The 26,325-nt window shown below is 39.5% G+C and overlaps 2 protein-coding genes across 8 annotated transcripts in view; one reads left to right on the top strand and one right to left on the bottom strand.

Moving 5' to 3' along the window:
* The window catches only part of LOC129179702 (ras-specific guanine nucleotide-releasing factor 2), a 45,470-nt gene extending 34,024 nt beyond the window's left edge, over positions 1 to 11,446 (top strand). For 3 of the 5 annotated variants that reach the window (XM_054773277.1, XM_054773278.1, XM_054773276.1), the window contains 13 exons: positions 320 to 810; positions 3,754 to 3,879; positions 5,543 to 5,632; positions 5,705 to 5,811; positions 6,685 to 6,797; positions 7,020 to 7,080; positions 7,191 to 7,294; positions 7,986 to 8,070; positions 8,160 to 8,357; positions 8,795 to 8,874; positions 8,957 to 9,074; positions 9,151 to 9,219; positions 10,031 to 11,446. In XM_054773277.1, the coding sequence (XP_054629252.1) occupies positions 320 to 810; positions 3,754 to 3,879; positions 5,543 to 5,632; positions 5,705 to 5,811; positions 6,685 to 6,797; positions 7,020 to 7,080; positions 7,191 to 7,294; positions 7,986 to 8,070; positions 8,160 to 8,357; positions 8,795 to 8,874; positions 8,957 to 9,074; positions 9,151 to 9,219; positions 10,031 to 10,123 (1,735 nt within the window). In that variant the 3' untranslated portion in view covers positions 10,124 to 11,446. Of the gene's footprint in view, positions 1 to 319; positions 811 to 3,753; positions 3,880 to 5,542; positions 5,633 to 5,704; positions 5,812 to 6,684; positions 6,798 to 7,019; positions 7,081 to 7,190; positions 7,295 to 7,985; positions 8,071 to 8,159; positions 8,358 to 8,794; positions 8,875 to 8,956; positions 9,075 to 9,150; positions 9,220 to 10,030 lie in introns of those variants that run through there. The other 2 variants (XM_054773279.1, XR_008570044.1) reach the window with 2 other exon arrangements.
* Positions 11,447 to 14,381: 2,935 nt separating this feature from the next.
* LOC129180411 (corticotropin-releasing factor-binding protein-like) lies at positions 14,382 to 20,730 on the bottom strand. 3 transcript variants are annotated; one of them, XM_054774871.1, is made up of 7 exons: positions 20,551 to 20,730; positions 20,385 to 20,472; positions 19,984 to 20,141; positions 19,549 to 19,759; positions 17,742 to 17,896; positions 15,914 to 16,034; positions 14,382 to 15,009 (listed from the first exon to the last, which is right to left on the bottom strand). In XM_054774871.1, exons 1-7 carry the CDS (start codon positions 20,629 to 20,631, stop codon positions 14,855 to 14,857), a joined length of 969 nt encoding a protein of 322 aa, XP_054630846.1. In that variant the 5' UTR covers positions 20,632 to 20,730; the 3' UTR covers positions 14,382 to 14,854. The 3 variants fall into 3 exon arrangements, with proteins under 3 accessions (XP_054630846.1, XP_054630847.1, XP_054630848.1); XM_054774872.1 differs by having other exon boundaries at positions 14,841 to 15,004; XM_054774873.1 differs by having other exon boundaries at positions 14,907 to 15,041.
* Positions 20,731 to 26,325: the final 5,595 nt, after the last annotated feature.

Genomic DNA, 26,325 nt, shown 5'->3' with positions numbered 1-26,325 from the left:
GACACCCTTGGAATGAATTAGAACAGAGATGGCCCTCTCTCGGGTCTAATGTCAGTGACCTGTGACCCTACAAATTCCCCTAAAACCCTCCATCTTATAGAAGTCTGTAGTAGCTGCATGGTACTTCATATTACGTCCAAATAGTTTCGTCCGTATAACTACTAACTGCTTTCTGAGCAAAACATGGCTATCTAACGTAACAGTAATGAAAAAGTAGATGATAGAAAATATCAGCTGCAATGACACTTGATAACATCACTTGATAACATCACTTGATAACGCTTTCCTCTCAAAGTTATTACTTTTCTTCTCCTCTCAGGTCTTTGGAGCTGTTCTTCGCTACCAACCAGAACAACAGAGGCGGCGAGCACATCAACGACAAATCTCCTCGGCTCTGTCGCAAATTTTCCTCCCCGCCTCCCCTCTCCATCTCCTCCCGCACCTCCTCACCAGTGCGCACCAGGAAGCTCTCCCTCCATTCCCCCATCAGCGCCAGACTGGGCGGACTGGACCTAACCAGTCCTCTTTCCGGCATGAACCACCACCACACGTCCCAGTCCGACACCAGTAGCCCCACGTCGGCCCACACCCCGCAGACTCCAACGCCTCAGACGCCAACGCCAACCACCTCCTCCCCGCCTCCTCCTCTCTCCTCCACCTCCCCTCCGCCCAGTTCTTCCAAGCTGCCACAGGAGCAAGCGCCCCCGATTCCCTCGTCTCCTGACCAGAGTCCTGTTGGGAGCACAGAGGGGGAGGAGGTGCCCAAGATTGACCCTTTCATCGGAAAACTGAGGCGCAGCATACGCAGAGGTCAGCTATCTTTTCATACATGTCACATTTCACACATTTCTATGGGAACTATGTGAAGCACTACGCTGTCAGGTGACCCTTACCTGGCATGTCATGACTTTTCAGTCAGTCAGGTTTAGGATGTTGCTCCTCTGAGTGCTATTCTGGTTACTTCTGCCAAGCACAAAGGTTGTTTGGGTCGTTGTTGGTTTGTTTAGTTACATTATGCAAATACTACACAACTAATATCCGTACAACTTTGTAGCACATGAAATGACAAAAATGGATGTACAAAACAGCAATTTGGCAACCCATTTTTTAAGTACATTTTTTTATTTTTAGTTATTTATTTTTTGAGGGTTTTTTTGGGGGTGTTTGAGTCATGGTGGAACCATTCACCCCACCAAAACAAAAGGTACAGATTTTGTTTGTCGTATGCCGACCTTTTGATTAAAAAAAACAGAAATACATCACCGCAGGAATATTGCATTTAATTCGATTTTTTTATGTTTTTGATGGTGTTTTGCATCCCTCACATCATAACTTGGACAAACACTAATTCGTGATGTCCCATAAATGACGTATGATTTTTTTGGGGAGACTGCAGTTTGAGTCATGATGGACCTGATTCCCCACCCAAAAATGTACAAAAAATGGCACAGTTCCCTAGTCCCTAGTTCCCTATCACATGCTAACTTTGGGTTGGACACAAATCCACCATCACGTGATTTTGTTATTTGTAGTTTTATTATTATATTATTTTGTAATTTTTGTATTTTTTGGGGGGGCTGTTTGACAAATGATGGAACTGTTCCCCTATCCCAGAATCAGAAATGGCACCATCCTGTTTTGCTTGAGGATGTTTCTATTTGCTGGATTTTTAAGATTTTTATGTTTTGCTGGAACCATGCCCACCCCAAACTAAAAAGTGTTACAGTCCCCTTATCTAATGTCTGTTGCATGCTAACTTTGGGATGGAACCACAAACTCAAATTTGGCATTACATGATTATTTCTTTAACTAATTTTTTATGACGTATTAGTTAGAAAGATGACTTACTTATTTATCTCCAAGAGAAATTCACATTTCCAGCAGCTCTGCAAAAGTGTCATAATAAACTTAATCACTTAAAAATAAAACAAACAAAGGAAGATAGGAGAGATAAGCAAAATAAGAAAATAGAATAGGAATAAACAACTAAATACGAAACAGATCACTTCAAATTCAATAATACGTAATAAGTCCAGTCCTGTGTGTGTTATTTATTGCTTCCCCTCTGTTGTGTTGAAACATCGCATTGCTTGGAGGAGGAATGGCCTGCTCATTCTATCAGTGGAGCAGGACAGTGATAGTAATCTGCCACAGAAACTGCTCTTCGGCCGGGAGATGATGCTGTGCATTGGATGATGCTGGTTGTCCATGATGGAAAGGTGCCTCTTCAGTGTCCTTTGATCTGCCACAGATGTCAGGCTGTCCAGCTCAGTGCCAATCACTGAGCCTGCCTTCCTCACCAGTTTGTCTAAGCGTGTGGCGTCCTTCTTCTTGAGGCTGCTCCCCCGGCACACTACTGCATACAGGAGGGCACTAGCTTCCACAGTCTGGTAGAAGATCTGTAGCAGCTTCTTGTAAGCGTTGAAGGACGCCAGCCTTTTGAGGAAGGAAGCCTGTTGTCTCTGCAATCAAAAGTCTGACCGAACAATTACTGACACCTAGTGACCAACGTAGAACACTACATTCACAATTTGAATTAATATTCTTAATTCCTTGTATTTGTATTTTATTTACTTTGGCAATTGCTTGTACATGCTAAAAAATATGTAAAATTTGTTTAAATATAATTTGTTTACTAATAGGCTGTATTCAACCACAAAACAGCATGATTAATAATTAATATATGATTGAAAAAACACGAAATTCAAATGGCAAGGCGGCAAAGGATGACTGTACTTAAATTTATTATCCAGCTTTCAGATCTTGCACAGCAAATTCCGTTTTGCGCGTCAATCTTTATGACTAAATTCAGTCACATGCTGGAGTTGTGATCACTGTCCAAACGTCCTGACGTCTGACTGCGGTGAAATCATTACCACCTTTAATTTGAGCGCTCAAGTCCTCTAAAGAAGACTTTTACCCTCTCACGCTCATTTCCTCTAATTGCAGCGCTAAACATCGCTCTCGGACCGAGCAGGCAACATGTCTGGACATCCTCAGACTCTTGTTAGCACGCCTGCAACACACACACACGCGTGCTGTGCATCAAGTGTGTGCCCAAGCGTGTTCTCAGTGTGCACCACACAGAGAAGGCGCAATTAGCAAGATAGTGTCACCTCCACTGCATGTGTGCGTTATAACAAGTCGTGACTATTTATGTTTTGTTAAGACAGTTGTCATTTATTGTGCTGCTGGTGGCCTTTGCATTCCTGCAGCTGTGCACACAGAGTACAACTATAACATTGTTTAACATCTTAAATGAGAATGGTCAGATAACATTGGAATGACATGGTCATTCGCCATGGCTTTAGTTTTGTTATTTGGACATTTTTAACAAGTTACATTGAGGTGCAGCACATGGTTACACGCGCATAGTTCAACAATTAATATGGCTGAAAAGGAGTAGGAAGAAGTAGAGCTTATTTCATTCTGACCCTTCTCCATGTCTCAGCTATTACTGATAATTGTTCACTTTCTGTGTTTAAATGTTACCAAAAGACTAGAGGATGTGTAGCACAAATAAATACATAGAAAATAAAATATTTCAAAGTAAATAAGGTTAAAGATCAGTAAATACAAGAGTACAACAAAGCTGTCAGAAACATTGTATAATGTCGAAATAAATGCAGTATAGAGATTAAGCAATAACTAGAAATGAATTAATGATAAATGATTGAAATTTTAAATAAGGTATAGAAATAAATGTAGTTAGTTGACTCTGATCTTTTTCATTATTCTTCTTGGCTCTGTTAGCTGTCCTGGAGTCGGTGTCACTGGAGAAAATCATTCCCGAGTCTCCTCAAGGTAGCGAGGCAGGAGACATGTCCCCGTGTCGCTCGCCGTCCACACCACGACACCTGCGCTACAGGCCACCAGGAGGTACTACTACCACGACACTTCTTATTATATTCATTGTGTGAATATATAAGTTTCTCCACGATTTTTTTATTTTCCGCTAACTCCTCCTTCATTTTTCAACCGATTGACACCGTTGAAGCGTCAAATCGTTAAGCTCATTCGGGAATCCTATGCTACCGTTTCAGTTTTTTCAAAAAAATTTAAAGATTTTCAGAAAAATCCTAAAATTTCACAGAATTTTTCCCATTGAAAATGAATGGGCCATTTTTCAACCTTCCACCATTCGCACATTTTTCAACCGATTCAAACCAGTCCACCATGAAAACATTCCACACATCCAGGGCTTCAAAGTATCATTCCAATAATTCCAACTTTTCCCAACATTCCCACTTTTCCATTGATCTTAATAACTGTAATTTCCTTTGATCTTAATTACTCCACTGCTTCAACATTTTTCAACCAATTCCAACAATTCCAACGTCAAATCGTTCAGCACAATTAAGGATATCTATTTTTCACATTTAAAAATTTCACATTTTTCCCAAAATCCCCATTTTTCCAGGAAACTAATTAACTTAAGGATATTCCTTTGATCTTAATTAGCAAGTACTTCAACATTTTTCAACCAATTCTAACAATTCCAACATCAAATCGTTCAGCACAACCCAGACATTAAGGCTACCTGTAACATGTAACATACATCATACATATTTTGTCTTTCACGATGTCATAGTCTTGAATACTCATACATCACATATAATAGTAGTAGTAGTAGTAGTAATAGTAGTACAAAACAATCTGAGGGATCATAGGGGGAATGTGTCGCCTTCGTAAGGCAATGAACTGTATTTTTTTCAAGTGAAATTGAAGACAGTACCATGTGATTTATCCCAATCAATGAAGAAAGGTAAATGTCTTTTTTTCTTTAAAGTTTGAATTGAATAAAATGAAAGAAAATTATTTTTGCTGGTTTCTAATGATTATTAATGCAGTAACAATTACTTAAAAACAAAAATTGGAAAAAAGTTACTTCAGAAAAGTCTGATAACACACTGGTGTAACAATGGTCATCCCACACGGTTCAGCCCTGCACACGCCTGGGCTTCAAGCAGCGACCACATAACCCCTTTGACTGAGAGTCAAGGCTTTCAACCCACTGACCTGCACTTCTTTTGAGGTTTACTTAACATTGTAACGCACAGCTAAGATAGCTGGCATCCATTACACGAGAACAGTTCTCATTTTTTGTACACCAAGTACGGCCTGACAAATATTGTGCTTTGCAAGTAACACTGTTTTTGCTATTGTTTATTATGATATTATTATTATTATACTATTACAATTATATTCATTCAATTTAAGTCCATTTCGGGTTATTTTTGGTTAATGAATTTGTATGTGTATGAATATTTTCAAGTATATTTAATGTATACATTCATAATATTATATTCTTTTTAGTAAAAATGAATACATCTGGTCTACCTGCTGTATGTGCCACCGAGTGCATCCATCCATTTTCCTTTGCATTCTTTACGTTGACCACAAGGGTGGGGCTGAAGAGTTTCTGAACCAGACAAACATCACTGAATACAGAAATGCCCAATATTGTCCCTAATATTAGTAAAGTTAGTGGTGTTTTTGTGTCTCATTGTAATGTTTTGTTGAACATTTAATCTTCCTACAGTCCAGTCGGGGGAGAATTCACGCTGCGCAGTTTCTCCTGCTTCAGCGTTTGCTATTGCCACCGCAGCAGCAGGGCACAGTACACCACCAGGTACACAAACACACACACACACACACACACACACAGACAGATCAGTTTGATAATCCTCTCCTCTATCATTAGTGTTCACCAACTCTGAGAGAACCTGTGATAAAGAGTTCATCATTCGTCGGGCTGCGACCAACAGAGTTCTGAACGTCCTGCGACATTGGGTCTCCAAGCACTCACAGGTGTGTGTGCTTGAAATTGTTTCGCTCATCTGATGAAGTGTGTATTTAAAGCTGCTGCCTTTGTGTCTGCTGCCCTCACCCACGCGCACAAACACACTACTAGCACTATCCTCACTTGCGCTCAATTGGATCAGCAGTTCCTCTAATGAATTGAACATCGCGGCTCTCTGGTCCAACTGCATCGATCTGCTTTATGTCTTTTCCTCAATCTTATAAAACGCGATGTTGGCGGGCCAGCGTTGTGTCTCCTATTACCAACACACATCTCCTCCAACTCAAAGGCCAAAGCTGCTTGTTAGAGGTGACCTTTAGGAAGGAGTGATGAAAGAGAAGAAGAAGGAACTGATGATGAGAGGACATACAAAATTGAACAGTAGCAGCTGACGATCAATCAGGAGAAAAGATGTCGTTCATGAACATTGGCAATGACGAGAAGATAAAAATCCAATAAATACAAAATAAATGTTTTTTTGGAATCCAAAATATTTTTAAAGGAATACAAAAATAAAAATAACCATTTGAAAGAAATGGAAAATAAACATAGAAAATTAAAATGAATGTGGAAGAGATATAAAATCTTGAAATAATATTCCAAATAATATTCAAATATTCTGAAAGGAATGTGACATAAATAGAACAAAAATGTTAAGTAATGCATAATAAATATAGAAAAAGAAGAGGAATGCAAAAATAAACACATAAAAAATTATTCTACAAAATATCAAAGCATTTAAAATTTATCCTGACTGCAATTAAAATGAAATAAAGCTAATAAATTATGAATTAATATATATACTGTATTTTTTTTTTATAAACTTTTTACTTTAAAATGACAAGATGACTCATTGACAGTCTTCTTCTTTGTGCAACAAGGACTTTGAAATGAATGGAGAGCTAAAGATGTCAGTCATCTGTCTCCTGGAGGAAGTTCTCCGAGATCCAGACCTTCTTCCTCAGGAGAGGAAAGCCACTGCCAACATACTCAGGTTCTCGCACACACACGCACACACACACACACACACGCACACACACACACACACACAATGCAAACTACATTTACTGTAAATAATATGAGCATCATTATCTTTGTAAAGGCAACATTTTTGATATTGCTCTTGTGTTGGATCTCATTAGGTTTTTATATAATTCCTTATATTTGTAGCCATTTAAGCAAACCTCCATCCTGCATTTTTTTTTTAATTTCTTAGCGCTCTTTCACAAGATGAGCAGGATGACGCTCAGCTGAGGATAGAAGACATCTTACAGATGGTGAGAAAACATACACACAGACCGCATTTAATACAATAGCTATGTTTACTCTTGCACTGTGCATCTGTGTGTGTGTGTGTGTGTGTGTGTGTTCATGTGTGTGTGTTCAGGCAGACTGTCCCAAGGTGGAGTGTTTTGAGTCTCTTTCTGCGATGGAGCTGGCCGAGCAGATCACTCTGCTGGATCACATCGTCTTCAGGAGCATTCCTTACGAGTCAGTCCTCTTGTCATTGCACCCACACTGTGCTTTGTGCTCTAGTAGTATACCTTATGCTATAATTCATATAACAACTAAGAGAAATGAAGTCAAATAGTTAATGATTTACCCTCAAAGCCAGGCAAAATGTACTAAGTGCTGTATGTATACAACAAATGTTTCCCGTCCAAAAAAGTGCTTGTAATGTAACATCTTTGATCATCCAGAGGAAAAGTCAGGCCTGTGTTGGTATTTCAAAGCCATAATGTGCATCTTTGCATTGTTTGGCCACTCGATGGCACTGTTGGTTCACATTTTCATCTCTGCCTCTGCATCCAAACGGCTGTTCATGCTTCCACTGATTGATGACCAGCTTTTTTCCACCAATAGGAGACAATAGTGTCACGTTTCATTGCCAGTTTACCTTAGCTTTGAAAGTGTTCGCAAATGAGAAAAAAAATGTGACGACACAATAAGATCACGGTGAACGTTACTGATCATAAATCTGCTTTTAATTTAAAGACTCGTAGGCAGTTTGAAGTCTGTACTTTTGAGGTGAGTTGAAAGGGAGCGTTTGTGTGGCTGCGTCATACACCACCTGCATTTTCCGCATCCGCGAGGTCAAAGACTCCTGAGAGCTAATTCCCTGCTGGCTATATTGTTTATGTCCTGAAGTGTCACTAGAATATCTTCATCTTCCTTCATCTAGAGAGTTCCTGGGCCAAGGCTGGATGAAGTTTGATAAAACAGAAAGGACGCCATTCATCATGAAAACAAGTCAACACTTCAATGATGTGAGTGTTTTTCATCACACACTTTGGGTTGCCATCGTCAGAGCGTTATTAACATATCAATATGTTTTATGAATTGCTTGAATTGCCAGATGAGTAACCTCGTGGCGTCGCAGATTATGACCCACACAGATGTGGGCTCCAGGGCCAGCTCCATAGAGAAGTGGGTGGCCGTTGCCGACATCTGCCGCTGCCTCAACAACTACAACGGCGTCCTGGAGATCACGTCGGCGCTCAACCGTAGCGCCATCTATCGTTTGAAGAAGACCTGGGCTAAAGTCAGCAAGCAGGTATAGCTGGACATCGCTCCTCTCTGTTGACTGATAAAAGAAATGAGCCCAAACGGCGTAACAAACAATACATTAACCTTTGTAGGGATTACTTGGAACAAGCTTGTGCGGACACCCGGCGGGGAGAATGGATGTGATTAGAAAAGCTGCAGAAAGGCAATTAGCTGCCATGTTTCAACATTGGCTTCTGGACTAATTCTAATGAATATTAAATCAATGAAAAGCAACCACCACTGACACACACACACACACACACACACACACACACACACACACTGTCAGTCATGGCACAGGTACAGTATTTACAAGCGAAAAAAACCCGAGGCGTCTATTTGAGGTGTGGTGTTTATTTATTGAAGTGGATGAAGCGGTTTCTACTAGAGCGGAGGCTGCTATTTCCTGTTTCATCAAAAAATGTGTCTTTTTGCTGGTCCCAGACAAAAGCGTTGATGGACAAACTCCAGAAGACTGTCTCCTCAGAGGGAAGGTTTAAGAATCTGAGGGAGACCCTGAAAAAGTGAGACGTCTTCAACCTTCTTCCGTACCTTACAAGATGCCCTCGTAAGCACCACAAACATCTCCATGTGTGTCCCCCTCAGCTGCAACCCCCCATGTGTCCCCTACCTGGGAATGTACCTGACAGACTTGGCCTTCATTGAGGAGGGAACGCCCAACTTCACAGAGGAGGGACTCGTCAACTTCTCCAAAATGAGAATGGTACAGTGCTTTGCACGTATACATGGAATGTTCTACTTGCCTGCTTCGAGGTAACTTGACACCAACATTTGTTTAGATTTCACACATCATCAGAGAGATCCGACAGTTCCAGCAGACCCCCTACAGGATAGAACATCAAGTTAAGGTATTTTAACTAAAAGAGACTAATTCAATGTGAAATAGGCGCTTATTGTGAGAGAATGATTGCAAATCCATTTGACATGTGTTTTTCATGACATACTGTACATCACAACAACATCTTTCAAACATAACACAATCCTCAAATTAATTTGGACCCTTGGAGCCACGAAGCAGCAACATACAGTGGTGTGAAAAAGTGTTTGCCCCCTTCCTGATTTCTTATTTTTTTGCATCTTTGTCACAAAGTTATAAAGCCATTTCTAAAGCTTTGGGACTCCAGCGAACCACAGTGAGAGCCATTATACACAAATGGCAAAAACATGGAGCAGTGGTGAACCTTCCCAGGAGTCAACGGCCAACCGTAATTACCCCAAGAGCGCAGCGACAACTCATCCAAGAGGTCACAAAAGACCCCACAACAACATTCAAAGAACTGCAGGCCTCACTTGCTTCAGTTAAGTTCAGTGTTCATGACTCCACCATAAGGAAGACACTGGGCAAAAACAAGTTCCAAGACCAAAACCACTGCTGAACAAAAAGCTTGTCTCACTTTTGCCAGAAAACATTTTGATGATCCCCAAGACCTTTGAGGAAATGTAGGTTTGGATTTTTTTTCTCTTAACAATAAAAAGTCTCATTTAAAAACAACCCTAACTGTCATTGACTAATATTTAAATGAGTTTGATGATCTGAAACATTTAAGTGTGACAAACATGCAAAAAATAAGAAATCCGAGACTTTTTCCACACCACTGTAGTTGCTTAATAGCCCATTGCAAGTCAGTGATCGTAATGTAAGCCTCCTCCCTGCCTTAGGTGACCCAGTATCTCCTGGACAAGACTCTGATCATGGATGAAGACACACTCTATGACCTCTCACTGAAGATAGAGCCCAGGCTTCCTGCCTGATTGATTGAGAGATAGCGTTTTCCGCCACAACCTGTGCGATACCAATGTTATCTCAATTAAGAGGAAGCTGGCAATAGTTGACTAGAGTGACTGATGCATGAGCTGACGGTCCTCCAGGAGAGCATAAGGGAGTTTTTTCAGTGGCGAGTGCGGTGCCGCTCGCTGGACGGAGTGGATCTATAGAAATGTAGCATATAGAGAAGGTGTGGCAGCGAGATACCTGAGCTAGCGTCTCTGTGTTGCTGTCTGTGTTGCGCCTATGTCCACCTTTGAGCCTCCCAAAAATGCTTTCTCCAGTCTTGCATGATTTCAGATTGGGGTGTGTGTGTCTGAATGGCCTTCAGCTTGACCTCTGACCCCTACCGCTTAGCACTATGCATCCTCTGTGGGTGGCTGGCTACGGCGACAAGCCTTAAACCCTTCAATTGTAGAACTGCAACACACAAAAAATGTCTAATATTTTGATAAAGATGGCTAAAATGCCCTTTATGAATCACATAGATTTTCTACACATGAGAATGGACACCTTGCTATTTTAAAAAATGAATGGTAAACAATTCAAAAAACCTTTTAGGTGCCTTCTGATAACAGGGATACGCTGATAAATATTATAGATTCTTAACGTTTGTTCGCCTCAGCATGTTTGTACAAGCCAATAGCTCCCTCTAGTGTTCACACTTTGTAACTACTGTCCTCAAAGCTTCTGCTGCTCCTGTGCATTTTAATTCATTCCTGTTCTGACTTGGACAGCCTGTTCTTGCATTCTCTGACATGTAGCTTTGCTTGAGTGATACATGTTAATTTCTTGCATATAAGGTGATTCAACACAAGAGAAAATATCACCTCCATCGTGTATCGCAGGCCAGGCTCTTGTTTGTGTGGCAAGAAAAATCTGTTTTATTGTGAAGACGAAATGGGGGGGGGGGGAAAAGTTGAATGTTTTTTTTTTTTTAAATGTAGCATTTGAATATTCCAAATTGATGAACATAGTTGTCTTGCATGCACACAACAGCTGCATGTTGTGCATGTCTGACCAGCCCCTCTTGCTTCTTTAGATGATTATGGTATGTGTGTGTAACTGTCAGGAGGTGTTTGTTAGTCACCAGGTCAGCTGTGTGTGCATCGTCCAATTGAAGCTGTGCTTTGCTTTTTGTTTTTTTTGTTTTTCATTTGAGGTGCCAGTTGTACACTGGCTCGGGACCAATGGATGCTGTGTTTTGTATCGTTCAAAATAATGTATGTGTTTGTTTTTGTGTTTGTTAATACTGTATTTGTCTGCATTTTTCACTGGTGGGGGAAAAAAAAATAAATCAACATGCCTTATGCGTTGGTGTTGTATTTGACTAAACTTTGTTCTAGGCCCATATCAAGGTGACTATTACTGTTCCACAATGACAAGACACAAGATGATTGAGTCATTCGTTCAACAAAAGAAGAGCCAAGATGGTAACGTGTGTTTCTGGAGCAATCCCAACACATGAAGATGACATACGGATGTTAGCCATCGTCATCACAGCACCAAGACTCTCATGTCTGTTGGGGTTGTGTACATCTTAAGTAGAGCGATCACAAACAATATGTGAAATAGCACAAACCTTAATAATGCAAACCCTAACCCTAATTGTAATCCCAACCACAATGAAAACCCTCACCCTAAACACCTAATTCTAAGACTAATTCTAATGTGAAACCCCAATTTAAAAACTTGAACCTTCATTTGAAATGCTAATCGGAAACTCTAATCCTAACTTTACCACCAACAGGATATCCTAATCCTAGTTTGAAACCCTAATTTGAATCCCTAATTCTAATTGTAAACCCTAACTGGAAATTAATTGTAATTTGAACCCTGACTGGAAACCCTGATTTAAAATCCTAATCCTTATTGAAGCTCTAACCCTAGCTAGTTTGAAACCCTAACTGGAAACCTTAACCTGAATTTGAAAATCGATCGTCAAACCCGAAAGGGAAACTCTAACCCTAACTGGAAACTTCAATCCTAAACTTCAAACTGGAAGCCCTAAAAGAAAACCCTATTCCAAATTTGAAAGCCTAATTTCAAACCCTAATTTGATCCCTAACTGGAAACACTACATTTGTACCCTAAACTTTATTTGGAAAATCTAATTGTAATTAGAAATCTGTAAAACCTAACCCTAATTTGAAACCCTAAATGTATAGACTAATGCTAATTGCAAACCCTGACTGGAAATACTAATCCTAATTTGAAACCTAAACTGGAGAGCCTAACCCTGATTTGAAACCCTAATTGCAAATCTTAATTTGAGCCTTAAATGGAAACCCTAATTTCATATAATTTCATACTCATGTCATTTTTTGCAAATTTACCGTTCACTTTAAACAAATCGACCAATATAGAACATAATTACAATCAATATAAAATATATTTAAACAAAGATGATGAATCATGTCAGGGACCCTTTAACCCTAATTTAAAACCCCAGCTAGAATCCTTAAATTAAATTTTAACCCCTAATTTGAAACCCTGGAAACTCTAAACCTTATTTGAAACCCTAATTACAAACCCTTATTAGAGATCCAAACTGAAAACTCCAATTTGATGCCCTAAAATTGATTTGAAACTTTATTTGAAAACCCTAATTGTAATTTGAAACCCTACCTGGAAACCCTAACCCTGATTTGAAACTATAATTGCATACCCTAATTTGAACCCGAACAGGAAACCCTCATTCAAAATCCTAATCTTAATTGGAAGCCCTAATGCATGTTTGAAACCCTAATTTGAAACCCCAACAGGAAACCCCAATTTGATACCCTAAAGCTAATTTGGAACTCTATTTGGAAACCGTGCTTGTAATTTGAAACTCTAAATGGAAACCCTAACTGGAAACATTAACCCTAATTTGAAAACTTAACCCAATGGTAACCCCAACCATAATGAAAACCCTAACCATTACACGAAGCATAATAATGCAAATCTTAACCCTAACCTAACTCAAAACCCCAACAGTAATCCTAAACCAAACCATACTCTACTGCAAATTGTAAAAAAAAAAAAAAGCCCCAAATGACTCCGTTGGTGTTTTATGACGTGGCATTCATCGCCCTCGGTTGAAATGACCAACTAGCTGAAAAGCAGCAAGCAGGATAAACACATCTGTAGTGATGGTCATGTTGTTTACACTCATCTGGGTGAAGTGAGGATTAGACTTCATAAATAAAGGCATCCTGCCATGACAAATTACTACTGGGATTATTTGGGTGAATGCTCCTTTTAAATCCCCATCCTTTTTCTGGCTGCAGATTAATGACGTATTAATGCTGCATCAGAGCACGAGTGTGCTGCTCATGAATGACTACGGCTGTTATCCCATTCATCGTGAGGGGCGGGATTTAACTAATGGACGCTCAAATTGGATGTTCTGTGAGGTCACAGAGGGATCACAACTCACAGTAAGTGTGCTTATAAAGTCTTCACAAGTGACTGACGACCCTGGTATTATCGTATTGACCCGAGAAAAAGTATGAAGAAGACAGGTCATCTTATATTTAAGCACGACGTGCAAACTAATAGGTGGTGCCAAATGGCTTCTCCCCAAGCGAGCGTTTTTTCCTGTGACTCACACATACACCAGCTCGTGACCTGGAGCGATACAGCTGTGACCCGCTGGGAAAAAAGGGTCTCAAACCTTGTAGCGAGTTAACAAACAACCGAGGAGGAGATATGAAGCTAATTTTAAAAGTCACCTTATATTCGGGTCAATACGATAATTATTGGAACTAATGGGCACTTTTTGACAGTGTTCAACAAAGAAGGAAGTGTGTAATTTCACACTATAAACTCCCCCCGTCTTCCTCGATAGCTTCCAAAGTGCATTTCCATCCTCTTAAGAATGAAAAGTGAAAGCTGCAGCACGTCATGCGCAAAAAGCGATATCCGGCGTTTTAATTGAATCATCACCGTTGAGCAGGTTTGAGATTAATCCCGCCTGAGGAGAAGATGAAATAGCAAGGCAGCTAGCCGGGAACGTCGAGGGGAGTAAGAGCATGTGGGATAATCCCATTAGCAGCTGCACATTCATGCACACTGTGCAGTTGGAGACGACGGAGGTCAACAAACCGAACCTTCGTACAGTATTAGAACATGCATGTTAATTCTGTATATAAGCCTTTTTCATTATGTCGCTTTGAAAGCTAGTCCATAGTTTGCCTGTGGAACATATCGGATTAGGAGGAATTAAAATAGATGCTCCACGGTGTGATGCTGAGTGCCAAAGACGTGTTTTTAATAGGAAGATAAACATACACACATTGTTTGTTGTAAAATTAGACAGTTTGTTTATGAAGATTTGAATTAGCGAGGACGGGCAATTTTTTTGAACAACTCAGCCGTGCAAGCAAGAAATAAATTAAAGCTATTTTTAATATAGAATATGTTGCATGACATTAAAAAAACAACAAATCCAAAATGTAGTTTGTGTTTCAAAACAGACCATTCGGAATCTGCTTTGTCATGCATTACGGTATGTTTTTTATTTTCAAAATGTCATAGTAATACAAACAAGAGTGACATGTGACTGAGAAATAAGGAATATTACTCAAAAAGACAAGGACTATTTTATGAATTAAGCTTGATTTATGAAATAAAAGCTAATGTAATTGGAGGTGACTGAAATTTCTACTAATAACTAGAAAAAGATGTACTGATCAGTATAAACAATGTATTTACAAGTAGTGTTGTTCACGTGTTCATTCCACAGTGCAGAAGTTGTCCAGGCTGTTCTCGTGGGCTTTGGGCAGCTGGTTGCGTTCCAGTAGTCGGTACTGGAAAGACACTCGGTTGATGTAGTTGCCGCTGGAGACCAGTCTCACCACAGAGTTATCACAGCCGATCTTCATCTGGGCTGAGAAGCCACAGTCAGGTCCAAACATCACTCTAAACGTTACAGAGCTTAGCATCTTCTTCCAATACAAGACTTGCATCAAAATTCTGTCTTTACAAAGGTAACAGATTTTTGATTGGCCCTGTTAGGGTGCTATTCATTTAACAATAGTTGTTGTGAATTATGAACCTCTGGTAGCCATTTTGGACAGTTTTTTGTAGCAAGACAAGCTACTGAGTTGATAAGACAAATAAAACAGACCACAGAAAATCACAAAGTCAATCAGCATTAATTTTTACATAACGCAGACTTCATATGCTTCATATGCATGTGTTCATATGCTTGTTCTTGTTTCCTCACCGGTACAGATTGGTGTCCTATCGCACTGTTTTTGAACTGGGCCGCTACGCTGCGTCACTACGCCAGAAAAATAGTTCTTCGTGTTAGCTGCCACGATGACAACGTCGCTGTAGCTTGGTTATGTAAATAGAACACTGCTGACATTTTTTTGGAGGTTTTTTTTTTAGGGATTTATAGTCGAAATAGGTGTGTCTCGATACATGCATTTTTAGCTCCCTCATGCTAGCTGTTTTTCCTCTCTTTAGAAAACACAGAAAAGGGAAAGGCATGTGCGGTCAAGGATTGTGGATGATGGGCAAAATTCCAAAAAAGGTGCAGAATATTTAATGGGCAAAATTCCAAAAAAGGTGCAGAATATTTGCATGTATTTAGGGGATTTTCTGAGAAAAAAATAGAAATATGATATAAAAAGATATAAAATATATTACCTGTAACCAAACACTGTCCATTATTAGCTGGCTACCATCTTAAAAGGTTGGCTAAAAGTAGCTTTCATACGGTGCCTTCACTGAAAAGTCAATTGTATGAGGCAACTTCGAAGTGTGATTCTAAAAAGCAGACCTACCAAGTCCGTTGAGTGGAAAACAGAGATCAGCCACAGGGAACATGCGAGATGTGTCCACTCCGTTTCCCCCCAGCAGCTCCACATAGTCGCCAGAATCCGAACAGCCGGACCAAAGCCTCACCTTCACAGAGACAAACAATCAAGTCAACATTTAGATTTTTAATGGTGAAAAAAGCATGGTTATTATAGTTCTAGTTCTAGATATTTATAGTTAATACAGACAGAATTATGAAATGTACTGTATAAGCACGTCTCTGACAGTATTTATTCATCGTGATGTTTTGGGGATTAGTATTTCTTTAGCCCTGTCCTTTCTCTACTGCAGGGCCACATAGACAAATGTGTGATTCATACTTAATACAGAGTATTGACTAAATTGTGAAATTAATATGTATGAATAAACTTGTCTCGAAGTGTTTACTCCCAGTGCTGATGTTGGTCACACTTTACAATAAGGTACACAAAAAAACAGTAGTTAATGAGGAACTAATGAAGAACTAATGAGGAACTAATGACTAAAGCACATCAATTTAGACTAGTTACTGAGGAACTAATGAAGAACTAATGAGGAACTAATGACTAAAGCACATCAATTTAGACTAGTTACTGAGGAACTAATGAAGAACTAATGAGGAACTAATGTCTAAGGCACATTAATTTAGACTAGTTATTGAGGAACTAATGAAGAACTAATGAGGAACTAATGACTAAAGCACATCAATTTAGACTAGTTACTGAGGAACTAATGAAGAACTAATGAGGAACTAATGACTAAGGCACATCAATTTAGACTAGTTACTGGGGAACTAATGAAGAACTAATGAGGAACTAATGACTAAAGCAAATCAATTTAGACTAGTTACTGAGGAACTAATGAGGAACTAATGACTAAGGGACATAAATTTAGACTAGTTACTGAGGAACTAATGACTAAGGCACATCAATTTAGACTAGTTACTGAGGAACTAATGAAGAACTAATGACTAAGGCACATCAATTTAGACTAGTTACTGAGGAAATAATGAAAAACTAATGAGGAACTAATGACTAAGGCACATAAATTTAGGCTAGTTATGAGGAACTAATGAAGAACTAAAGAGGAACTAGTGAGTAGAGTAGTTACTGAGGAACTAAGGCACATAAATTAAAGTAGTTACTGAGGAACTAATGAAGAACTAATGACTAACTAATGGGTAGTGGTTAGGGTTAGGGTCAGGTAGGTTTGTTCCTCATTAACTACTGTAATTTTGTGTACCTTATTGTAAAGTGTTACCCTGATTTTTTGGGATTTATTTCCTTCAGATGCTCTCGCCTATTCTCACTGTCCGTTCTCTGCTGTGTGGTGCGGCAGGTTTAGTACATTGCTGCTGGAATACTCATCAGAAACAGCACATGAGACACTAGGAGAGGTTAGTTAGCATCTTACCACTACAGTATATTTGAACTTAATAAGTGGTCACACTAGCAATAGCAGTCGTGAATGTTGCTTTTGTGGAAATAGTTCATATCAAGTTCAGATCTAAAACGTCTTTTTTTCCCATAACTGCTATTATGACTCAAGCACCTTTGTGTATAGCAATGTATATACGATACAAAATAAACCATTAATGTCATGCTGTGATGATGTAATAAGATAACGGCAAAACGTTGAACAAGTTTGTGTGGTCCATCGTTTCTTGTGCCGCCACTCTCGTCCTGCAGAGGCACCAGTGAGTGACTCTAACGTTCTACTGCACATGTTTTGTCTTAAGTCCACCAAACTGTGCTAATTATAGACAACAACAGCTCCATACACTGCACCCATATGTCCATATTATGTGCGTCTCACCTTGGGGCTGATCTCATTACTTGTGGCCTGCTCCAGGCTCAGCTGTGTCAGCTGGATCTCCACTGGGTAGATGATGGAGAAGCTGCAGTTCCTGTGCTGATGCGCCATCACCATGGTGAAGCTGCCCTCTGGACTCTGAGACATGATGTTACAAGCTTGACACAACAACACACATACAGACACAGGAGGACAGCTTTGAAATGACAAACGCTGGACATAATCCACGCTTGTTTCATTGATTCATCTTCATCCCATCATCATAATCTGCTAGTTGGAATGAATGAGGAAATATAGAACACTTCCAGGAATCATATTTGGTCACCTCACAACTCATTATGAGGTAGGTTTTCTTTTTTTTATATATAATAAAGCAGAAGTCTTCCACCAAGCAATGAATAATGATGATATGATTTACAATTTTGGCAACTTTTGGTAAATCTATCGTTCACTCTCAAGGCTAACTTTATGAAATGTTGCCAGGCTTGCTTTTTTAAATTCAATTAAAATTGTATGAACTGTATTCCAAGTTGCATAGAATAGGAGATAATGCTTTCCCCATTAATACAGAGCAACCTTGGTTGGCGTCATTAATTTGTTCCAGAAGGTCCGACTCTAACCAAAATGGACGTTAACCAAATCAAAATTTCCCACAATAAATCATGCAAATCCAATTAATCTGTTCCAGAATGCCAAAAATGGTAACACAAAACAAATTTTTATAGTTTTACAATTATAGTTTGAAATGCAGAAAACAATTTGAAACGCATATGAACAAGGGATGTCACAAGACATCCAAATCACGAGGTTACAATGAAATGTTACAATGTTACGTTTAAGGTTACTACTTCACTGAAGACATTATTCTTGACGTGACTGAAAACGGGAAGGTTGCGGTGGCCGATCTCGCTGCCACATCATGTCTTTGGGAACAGTTTCATTCGCCATTTACATGCATTTATAATTATTTAATGCACATAAAATGCAATTGTAAAACTATAATAACGTGATTTGGGTTAACGTTTTTCAGAGTCAACCGCTGATGACATCATAGATGGGCAACATAACCTCTGGTTCCAGTTGCCATCTTGTAAGCTAGCTAGAAGGATGCTAACAAGGAAGGCTGTTTTGTGATAAAATTACGTAAAGTACACAGTTGGACTCTCGCAGTGTATTAACAACACAACAAGGTGCGTGCCATGGTGTACTCTAACTGGAGACAGCACACAAACCGAGGCAAAATTATGGCGTAAATTTTTTTACGTTAACCGAAAATCACCGTGGCGGACGCTAGCAGAAGATCCACTGTACCTAATAAACCAAAGCCTTTGCCTTCAAAATAAAAGGATTGATCTAAAAAGTGGCGTAAATGTAGCTGAGAAAATATTTTATTAGATTTTTGGCACCTAAGGTAAAAGGTGTTATTTTATTTTCAAAGAGTCAATCATATGATGTGAAGATATGTAGTTTTGTGCTGACTATAACTACAATCACACAGCCTTGACCTGTGGTTTATGTTGCTTACCAATATCTGTCGTTCTTTTGGACATGTGCTATTTTTGGTCTGTACTGTCCCCCGCTGTTACACATGATTGATACGATGTTAACACCATGTTTGTGAAGCAGCTGCACAACAGGTGCATGCCTCCTCCTGGTCTTTGCCCTTGGCGTTGACGCACAGCTGAGCGTGGAATGTCGAAAAAGCGCACGGCAAGTCTGACTCCCCGCTTTAACCTGTTGTTTTGCAGTATTCGTTTGAGTCAATCTCACAGAATAGGATTTTTGAACAGAACCCACAGCCTTCACTCACGAAAAGGGTTGCGCAGCTTTTTCACTACAAGGGTGAAGCCACTGTCGGGGCTGTGGATGCGGAAGAAGACCATGGCGACGTTCTGGGAAGAGCGACTGGTGTGACTCGGTGCCGTCGGGGAGCAGAAGTCTGTGTAGCGCTGGTGCATTGGCAGGGGGTGGTCCTCACTGCTGGGAAACTTCTCTCCCTTTAGAACCCAGCCGTCAAACATCTGCAAACACACTATGTCATGTAAAACATATGTATTTATTTAGGAATATGATATTATTGTGGTTGTTTGGAGTGGTGCATCTTTGTGAGAGCTTTTTCTAATGTTTCGGTTGCCTGTTTAGCGATAGGAATAGGAAAATATCAGGAACAGCTCTCAGTATAACGCAGTCCAGTCAAAGAACGATAATAACCGCATCGTTCAATAAATTGGTTGTATGGTGGCACCTTGATGAAGTCGCCGGCGTTGCAGTCGATGTTGACGTCAGACAGCTCCAGGCTGATGACCTCACTGGGCTCACCGATGATGAAGGCGGCACAGGCGAGCTGCTGTCGCGACGCCACGAAGGTGAAGTGGCCCTCTGTGGCTACCATGTCCAAACATCCTAACAATGTGGGGGACGGCGGGAAAAACGTGTATAATAACGCACTGGTGTAAGTTAAGTATCCAAAAATATTCATGTATATTTAGAGTATCATAAACAATTGGAGAATGCCTGGTGGGGTACATCGTGGTCGTCTACAACCTTGCATTTTCAAGAGGCAGAATTTTAGACACAGATGCAGTTGTGCCTCATGCTGTGGTCAAAGTGCATGAGTGACACATATTGGAATAGAAAATGACTTACCGAGAGGCCGTCTGAAAATAAAATCCTCCGACTCTCTCTTCTGGTCCAAACTGAGAAGAGAATATAATCCATCGAAATCGTCGTCATCCTGAATGGAGAGGAAACAGATATCAGATCATGGGATGAATGAATTCATCATTTAAGTATTACAAAGGTGATGGTTTACCTGGATGTAGCGGCTCAGCATCATCCGGGATGACAGCGAAAGGAGGAGGAAGAGCAGTTGTGTGCGCACTGACGCAGACATGCTGACCACGAAGTCTTGGAAAGGAGAAAGAACAGCTGTGTCTGCGCTGCGGATGCTTTTATAGCGCAGCCACGAGCTCAGTCTAGCAGTCAGCACGACTTCCTCTCATTTCACTCGTGTGCACACAGATGACACTGCCTGGGCACAAGGAGTGTGGCATTTAATAGGCGGGACTACACTTCAAGTATGAGCAATTCTAGCATTATTATTATTATTATTATTATTACTATTATTATTATTATGACTATTATTTTGTTCTTTATGCTTGAAATATGTTTTACCAAAAAAGCTTCCCTCTTGCTTCTGCGTAGTTTCATTCAGACGGTGGACAATTAAAACAATACATTCAAAAAATGATTTGATAAAAATAAAAAGAACTCTGCCCACTTTTAAGTACATTTCAGTTCTTGAAGAAATGGAATAGATTGTTGTAAATATTGCAAAACGGTATCATCAAAATATTTTTAGAATACAACGAAAATAAAAATATGAAAATAGCGTCGTCCTCACACACCCAGGAAAAGTAATCAAATTTGAAAATTAATTTAATAAAATAAGCCAAAATATATACATTTTTGCTTAATTTATACTAAATCAGAGGCCAGTTAATTGAAAATAATCCTAATAATAATAATTTATGCTATTTTCTTCACTACGTGTATACTGGATGCTAGAAGTTTACACAAAATTTCTAAACGTTGCTAAATTCATAATATTCCAGAGGTCAATTAATTAAAATAATTTTTTTTTTAAAAACACATACATAATTTATACTTCTATTTTTAACTAAATATTTAAGAAATGTTAAGAAATGTTTTTTTTATTTTATTAAAGTTGCTTATTGTCAGCGATCAATGAATTAAAACCATTTCCAAGAAAAAAAAATTTTTTTTATTAATCATATTGTTTTTACTAACTCTAGCCAAAATGTAAAAGTTTATATACATTTTTTTCCCCAAAAAAGTATAGTTTATTAAAAAGTTATAAATTATACTAATGCACTTTTTTTTTAACACTTTTAAACAAGTTCAATTTTGATAACTACCATAACCATAACCTATCATAACCGCTTTACCATAACTACCTGCTTTTACTGTATGGCAGAATAATGTAAATAGTGAATAAGTGCATGTTGAATACAGGAAGTGAACAAATTTATTAGCAATTGATGTGAATCGTAAAGGGGGGTACGATTAAACACGCTCTGCTTCTTCCTACTCCTTTTCGGACATGTGGAATTGTAACATGAAGCATTTCAATGTAAAGTGTATGCATGTTGGAAATCAATGAAACCATTACTGTAGTTATCCCGTTTTTCACACTCCAATAACATTCGGAAAGTTGGAAAGTGAATGGAGTGAGGTTCCGTGGTTGGACAAAGTTAGCCTGTTAACCCTTCAACTACTGGACTGGTTGCTACTTTTCAAGAAAAAAAATCATCAGTCAGCAGGGTTTGGCTGGTTGGCGTTTGAATGAGAAGTTAGATAAGAGCTTCAGGTATTTATGTTTCATATTTGAAGGAAGGCATGTCATATTTTGCTGTAGATCTGAAACTTTCTCAGATAAAAGAGCACTTTACCAACGTGCAGAGCACCTATATTCTTTAAATATCCCAAAAATTATATACGCTGACAGGGACCTAAAATTCCAAGGAAAAACTGGTCCAAAAGTGGAACAAATCCCGAATGAAAACTGGGCAAGACGGCATTAGACAGCTCGCGTCTTTCCCTCCCACACCAAACTGTGTTTTCTTTGGCTTTTTCCGTGTTCAGCCACCAAGTTCCTCACAGACCACTCTGGGTCACCTCACGGGCCACTTGTGAAGACTTAGTCGTGGGAAAAGTGACTCAATGAAGGCGTGTCAACCAGATCCTATCAATCATTCATCCATTTCTGTCTCGTGGTGATGAAAATGGTGCATGCTGTGATCTAATTCCTCTCCTAGATGAGGCTAATTGTAGGCACCATGCTGCCATTGTGAAAGGTCAAAGTCAACGACGACCTGAGGCTTTGTGACAGCGACGTCTCATGCTCGCTCCCATCCATCAAACACAAAAATACCGTGCGAAAGTCTTACCCCTACCCCCTAAAAATTAGCCCCCCGCCCGCCCCCCACACTAATGACTGTTGACATTTTCAGTGCAGCGATGAAGGTCTGTGTCGCCACACACTCGCCTCCGAAATAAGAAGCACAATCAAGTGCTACAATGTAGATTAGAGCAACAGAGCATCATCCCCTTAGCAACAATGACCTATTCAAGGTGTATTACCTTCATTTCAACGCCAGGGGATCAACTCGCATTCATCAGGAGCCTTTTTAAAGCATTTGTGTCCTCATGTCTCTTCCTTGCACACACTGTTAATATCAATGATGGCAGAGGAAAATACAAGGCTAAATATGTGTGTGGATGTGCATGTACTGCCTGTTAGAGCTGTTTGTCAGTTTGATGCAAATCCCAAAGCTGTAATGCATGCAATATGCGACTGTAAATACAATACATTGTGCATTACACATATATACTTTTGCTATATTTTAACAGGCAAACAACTGGGACAAAACATGCATAAAAGATCAGCAAGCTCAATTCATTTTAGCATAAAAGCTAAAAAAAACCCAAACATATTAAACATTGATAATAATAATGACAATAATAATAACCATAAAGTAGGCTTTGTTTTAAGTCATTAACATTTTGTTAAACAGTAAAAATTGTACGTAAAGAAAGTTACTATTGCATTCTGTGCCCTAGTAAGTGTGCCATTCTAGCTTTTGATGTTTCTCACTTCACGGCTGACTACAGTCCCCTTTCACTTTTAGCAGGACCCTCATTAAAAAGTGAAAAAAAGACAAATAAAATGCAACCCTCATTGTAAACTATGTTTGCAAAGTTTCTAAACGTGCACAACTTTGCAACGAGCCAAAAACACAATTTAAATAGCTCAACACACCTATTGAAATATTTGGAATTGGCCATCTATTTAAAAATGTAATGGGGGGGTTGAATAATGTTGTAACTTTTACTCTGAGTATGTTTTACATTGATTACTTTTACTTTTATTTGAGATTTTTTTGTAATTGTACTTTTACTTGAGCAACATTTTGTCACAGTAATGTTATTTTTTTAAAATGTATTTAATTGTATTATTTGGAGTCCTCTTTCCACCTCTACTAAAAGGCCAACTGGAAGTTACCCACTGCAGTCTTTAACAACACTGCCCTCTGGTGGCGTACAGTGCCAACTACATTGGCACCCAAGTTAAAAGATGCAGGTCGATCAGGATGAAAAAAGGCTAGTTTCCAGAGTCCACTGTGTCTAATAATTGCCTCAGCGGGTCAGATGAGAGGTCCACACAGGGCGCCATGCGGTGCAGAGTAAAATTGAAGTGATTGTTGACTTTGCACATCTGTCTTTGCATCTCAGCATGCAAGTTGCCTGAGCACACCTGCTCCCTGGCAGAAAGGGAACATTGATAGGCCTTTCACTTTACTCTTGCAGGCCAAGCTGACCCATTCATCTCCTATGGGGGGGGTCCTAATGAGCAGACCCTCCCTGTTTAGATGGACTGGACAGAGAGAGATTACTGCAAAGCCTGAATAGATTTTCGTTATCTCCTCCTAATCCCTTTCTCATCCCCTCTGAATGTGTTTAGTTTCAAGTGTATAAATGAAGAGCGATGGATAACACCTTCTGTTAATTACTTCCTTGGACACAACTTCAGGGGAGGTCTCCTGGTGCCAATCACATTATTTGTTTTTTGCTGAAGTCTCTTGTTTGTTTCTTACGTTAGAGTTGAATTTAGTACAGTTTTATTCAAGCAGTTAGGTCCAGTGAAAGTTTGTTATTCTATATGTGGACTCGAAGGGATTTCTGCAGTTTTAGGCAGTTACCGCTATGTTGAACCATGACCTTTGACTTTGAACTTATAGTTACACTCTGGTACTGCAGGCACAATGCATTGCATTGACTTTTGAGTCTTTCCCTCCCATTTTGCACGATCAGACATTATCCAAGGCTCACACACACACACACACACAAAACAAAGCAACTACAGTACAGTACAGTCGTCCCTCGCCGCTTGGTGCTTCAAATTTCACGGATTCACTCTATCACGGTTTTTCAGAAATATATGAATTAATGAATCCTGTTGTTTTATTGTTGAAAACAGCCTATTAATAGCACATTTTTAATTAGTTTTCTAAATTAAGCAGTTTAAATCATAAAAATGACTAAATGAACTAAAATACAAATGTAAGGCATTCAGAAGATGCATACAAAGTTGCTGGAATATTGTGTAGTATTCTACACTGGTCACTAGGTGTCAGAAATGTTACTGTAATGTTTGGTGGGACACACAAGCACCAGACTTGATCGCAGGAACGACAGGCTTTTATTGCAGGTATGAAATATCTCACAATAATACCTTACACGAGCTACTGTTGCGGACTGACCCACGCCAAGTTAAAAAGCTTCCTGTCTCTACCAACAGAACAAATTTATCGCAGTTATTGCAAAGTATCGCAATTTCCGATGTAAAAGCTGCTACTTTTTCTTCAACTTTATTGCTATCCTTTAATCTCGGGACATCTCCTTTACTTCAGAAGTACTACTAATCGTTTAAATACTGTGCCGCTCACAGGTCAGTGAGGGAACATTAGCTCTTTTTTTAGCAGAAGCTAATCATGAGCTAAAAGTGATCTCATGACGAACTTGTCAACCCATCGTCAATCGGTCATTACTCAATATAACAGTCTGACTCACTGTGTCATCTCACACAAAAAAAGACGCTAACATCATCACACAGCAACTTAACACGCAAGAGCTAGGTAAGAAGGCATACAAGGCAAGTACCAATTAAAATAAACTATTTTAACTTCATCCCATGATGCATTTCGCCCCAGCAAAGCATTTCATTGGTTATTGCTGCCGTGGTGCTGCAGTGCTACCTCTGTCCACCAGAGGGAGCCCAGAGAGAGGCTGACATCATTTCACTCTGTGCACTGGTTTCAGCACCTTGGCGCGTTTGTTGCATTGAACAACGGCATGAATGGAGTGAGCCATTTTGTCAGTCATACAGTCTCTTTGTCTCAGTGGGTGGCGACGGGGCCGCTAGCATACACACAGAAGAAGTGCAGAGGACGGTAACGTAGTAGAATTTTAAAAAGTAGATTGCAATATATTGTCATATACTTTTTATTGTACATTGTTCTTAAAACTAATGTTAAAACCTCAACTTGTCTCGTTCTCGTAGACTCAATCTTGTGCATCGTCTCGTCTCGTGAACTGCGTGTCTCATGACACTCCGAGTTAATGGCAATGTTTTTTGACCTGATGCTAATTAGAGAGTCAGTTGGAAGGTCCGCAATTAAGTGAATAGACCAGGGGTCACCAACGTTTTTCCTTGTGAGAGCTACTTTTACAAAATGAAAATGGCCAAGAGCTACTCATTTTTGTAACATTTCTTTTCAGAGCTTATTTTAAACCCAAACAAAGCGAATATGCTTGTTTTACCAGAACATGAACAAAATGCTGGTGTCCACAACTCACATTTTGTATTTCAGAATGCATTTCTTTCTACTGTTCTTTCATTATTAACTGAAAACCTGAATGAAAAGCAGGCTTGCAGGCACCTCATGTGGTCCTGGGGGGCTACCTGGTGCCCACGGGCACCGCGTTGGTGACCCCTGGAATAGAG

Source organism: Dunckerocampus dactyliophorus, chromosome 4, assembly GCF_027744805.1.
Source record: "Dunckerocampus dactyliophorus isolate RoL2022-P2 chromosome 4, RoL_Ddac_1.1, whole genome shotgun sequence".
NCBI lineage: Eukaryota > Metazoa > Chordata > Actinopteri > Syngnathiformes > Syngnathidae > Dunckerocampus > Dunckerocampus dactyliophorus.
Note: the sequence above shows the minus strand (reverse complement) of the source record. Positions and strands in the feature narration are given on the sequence as shown.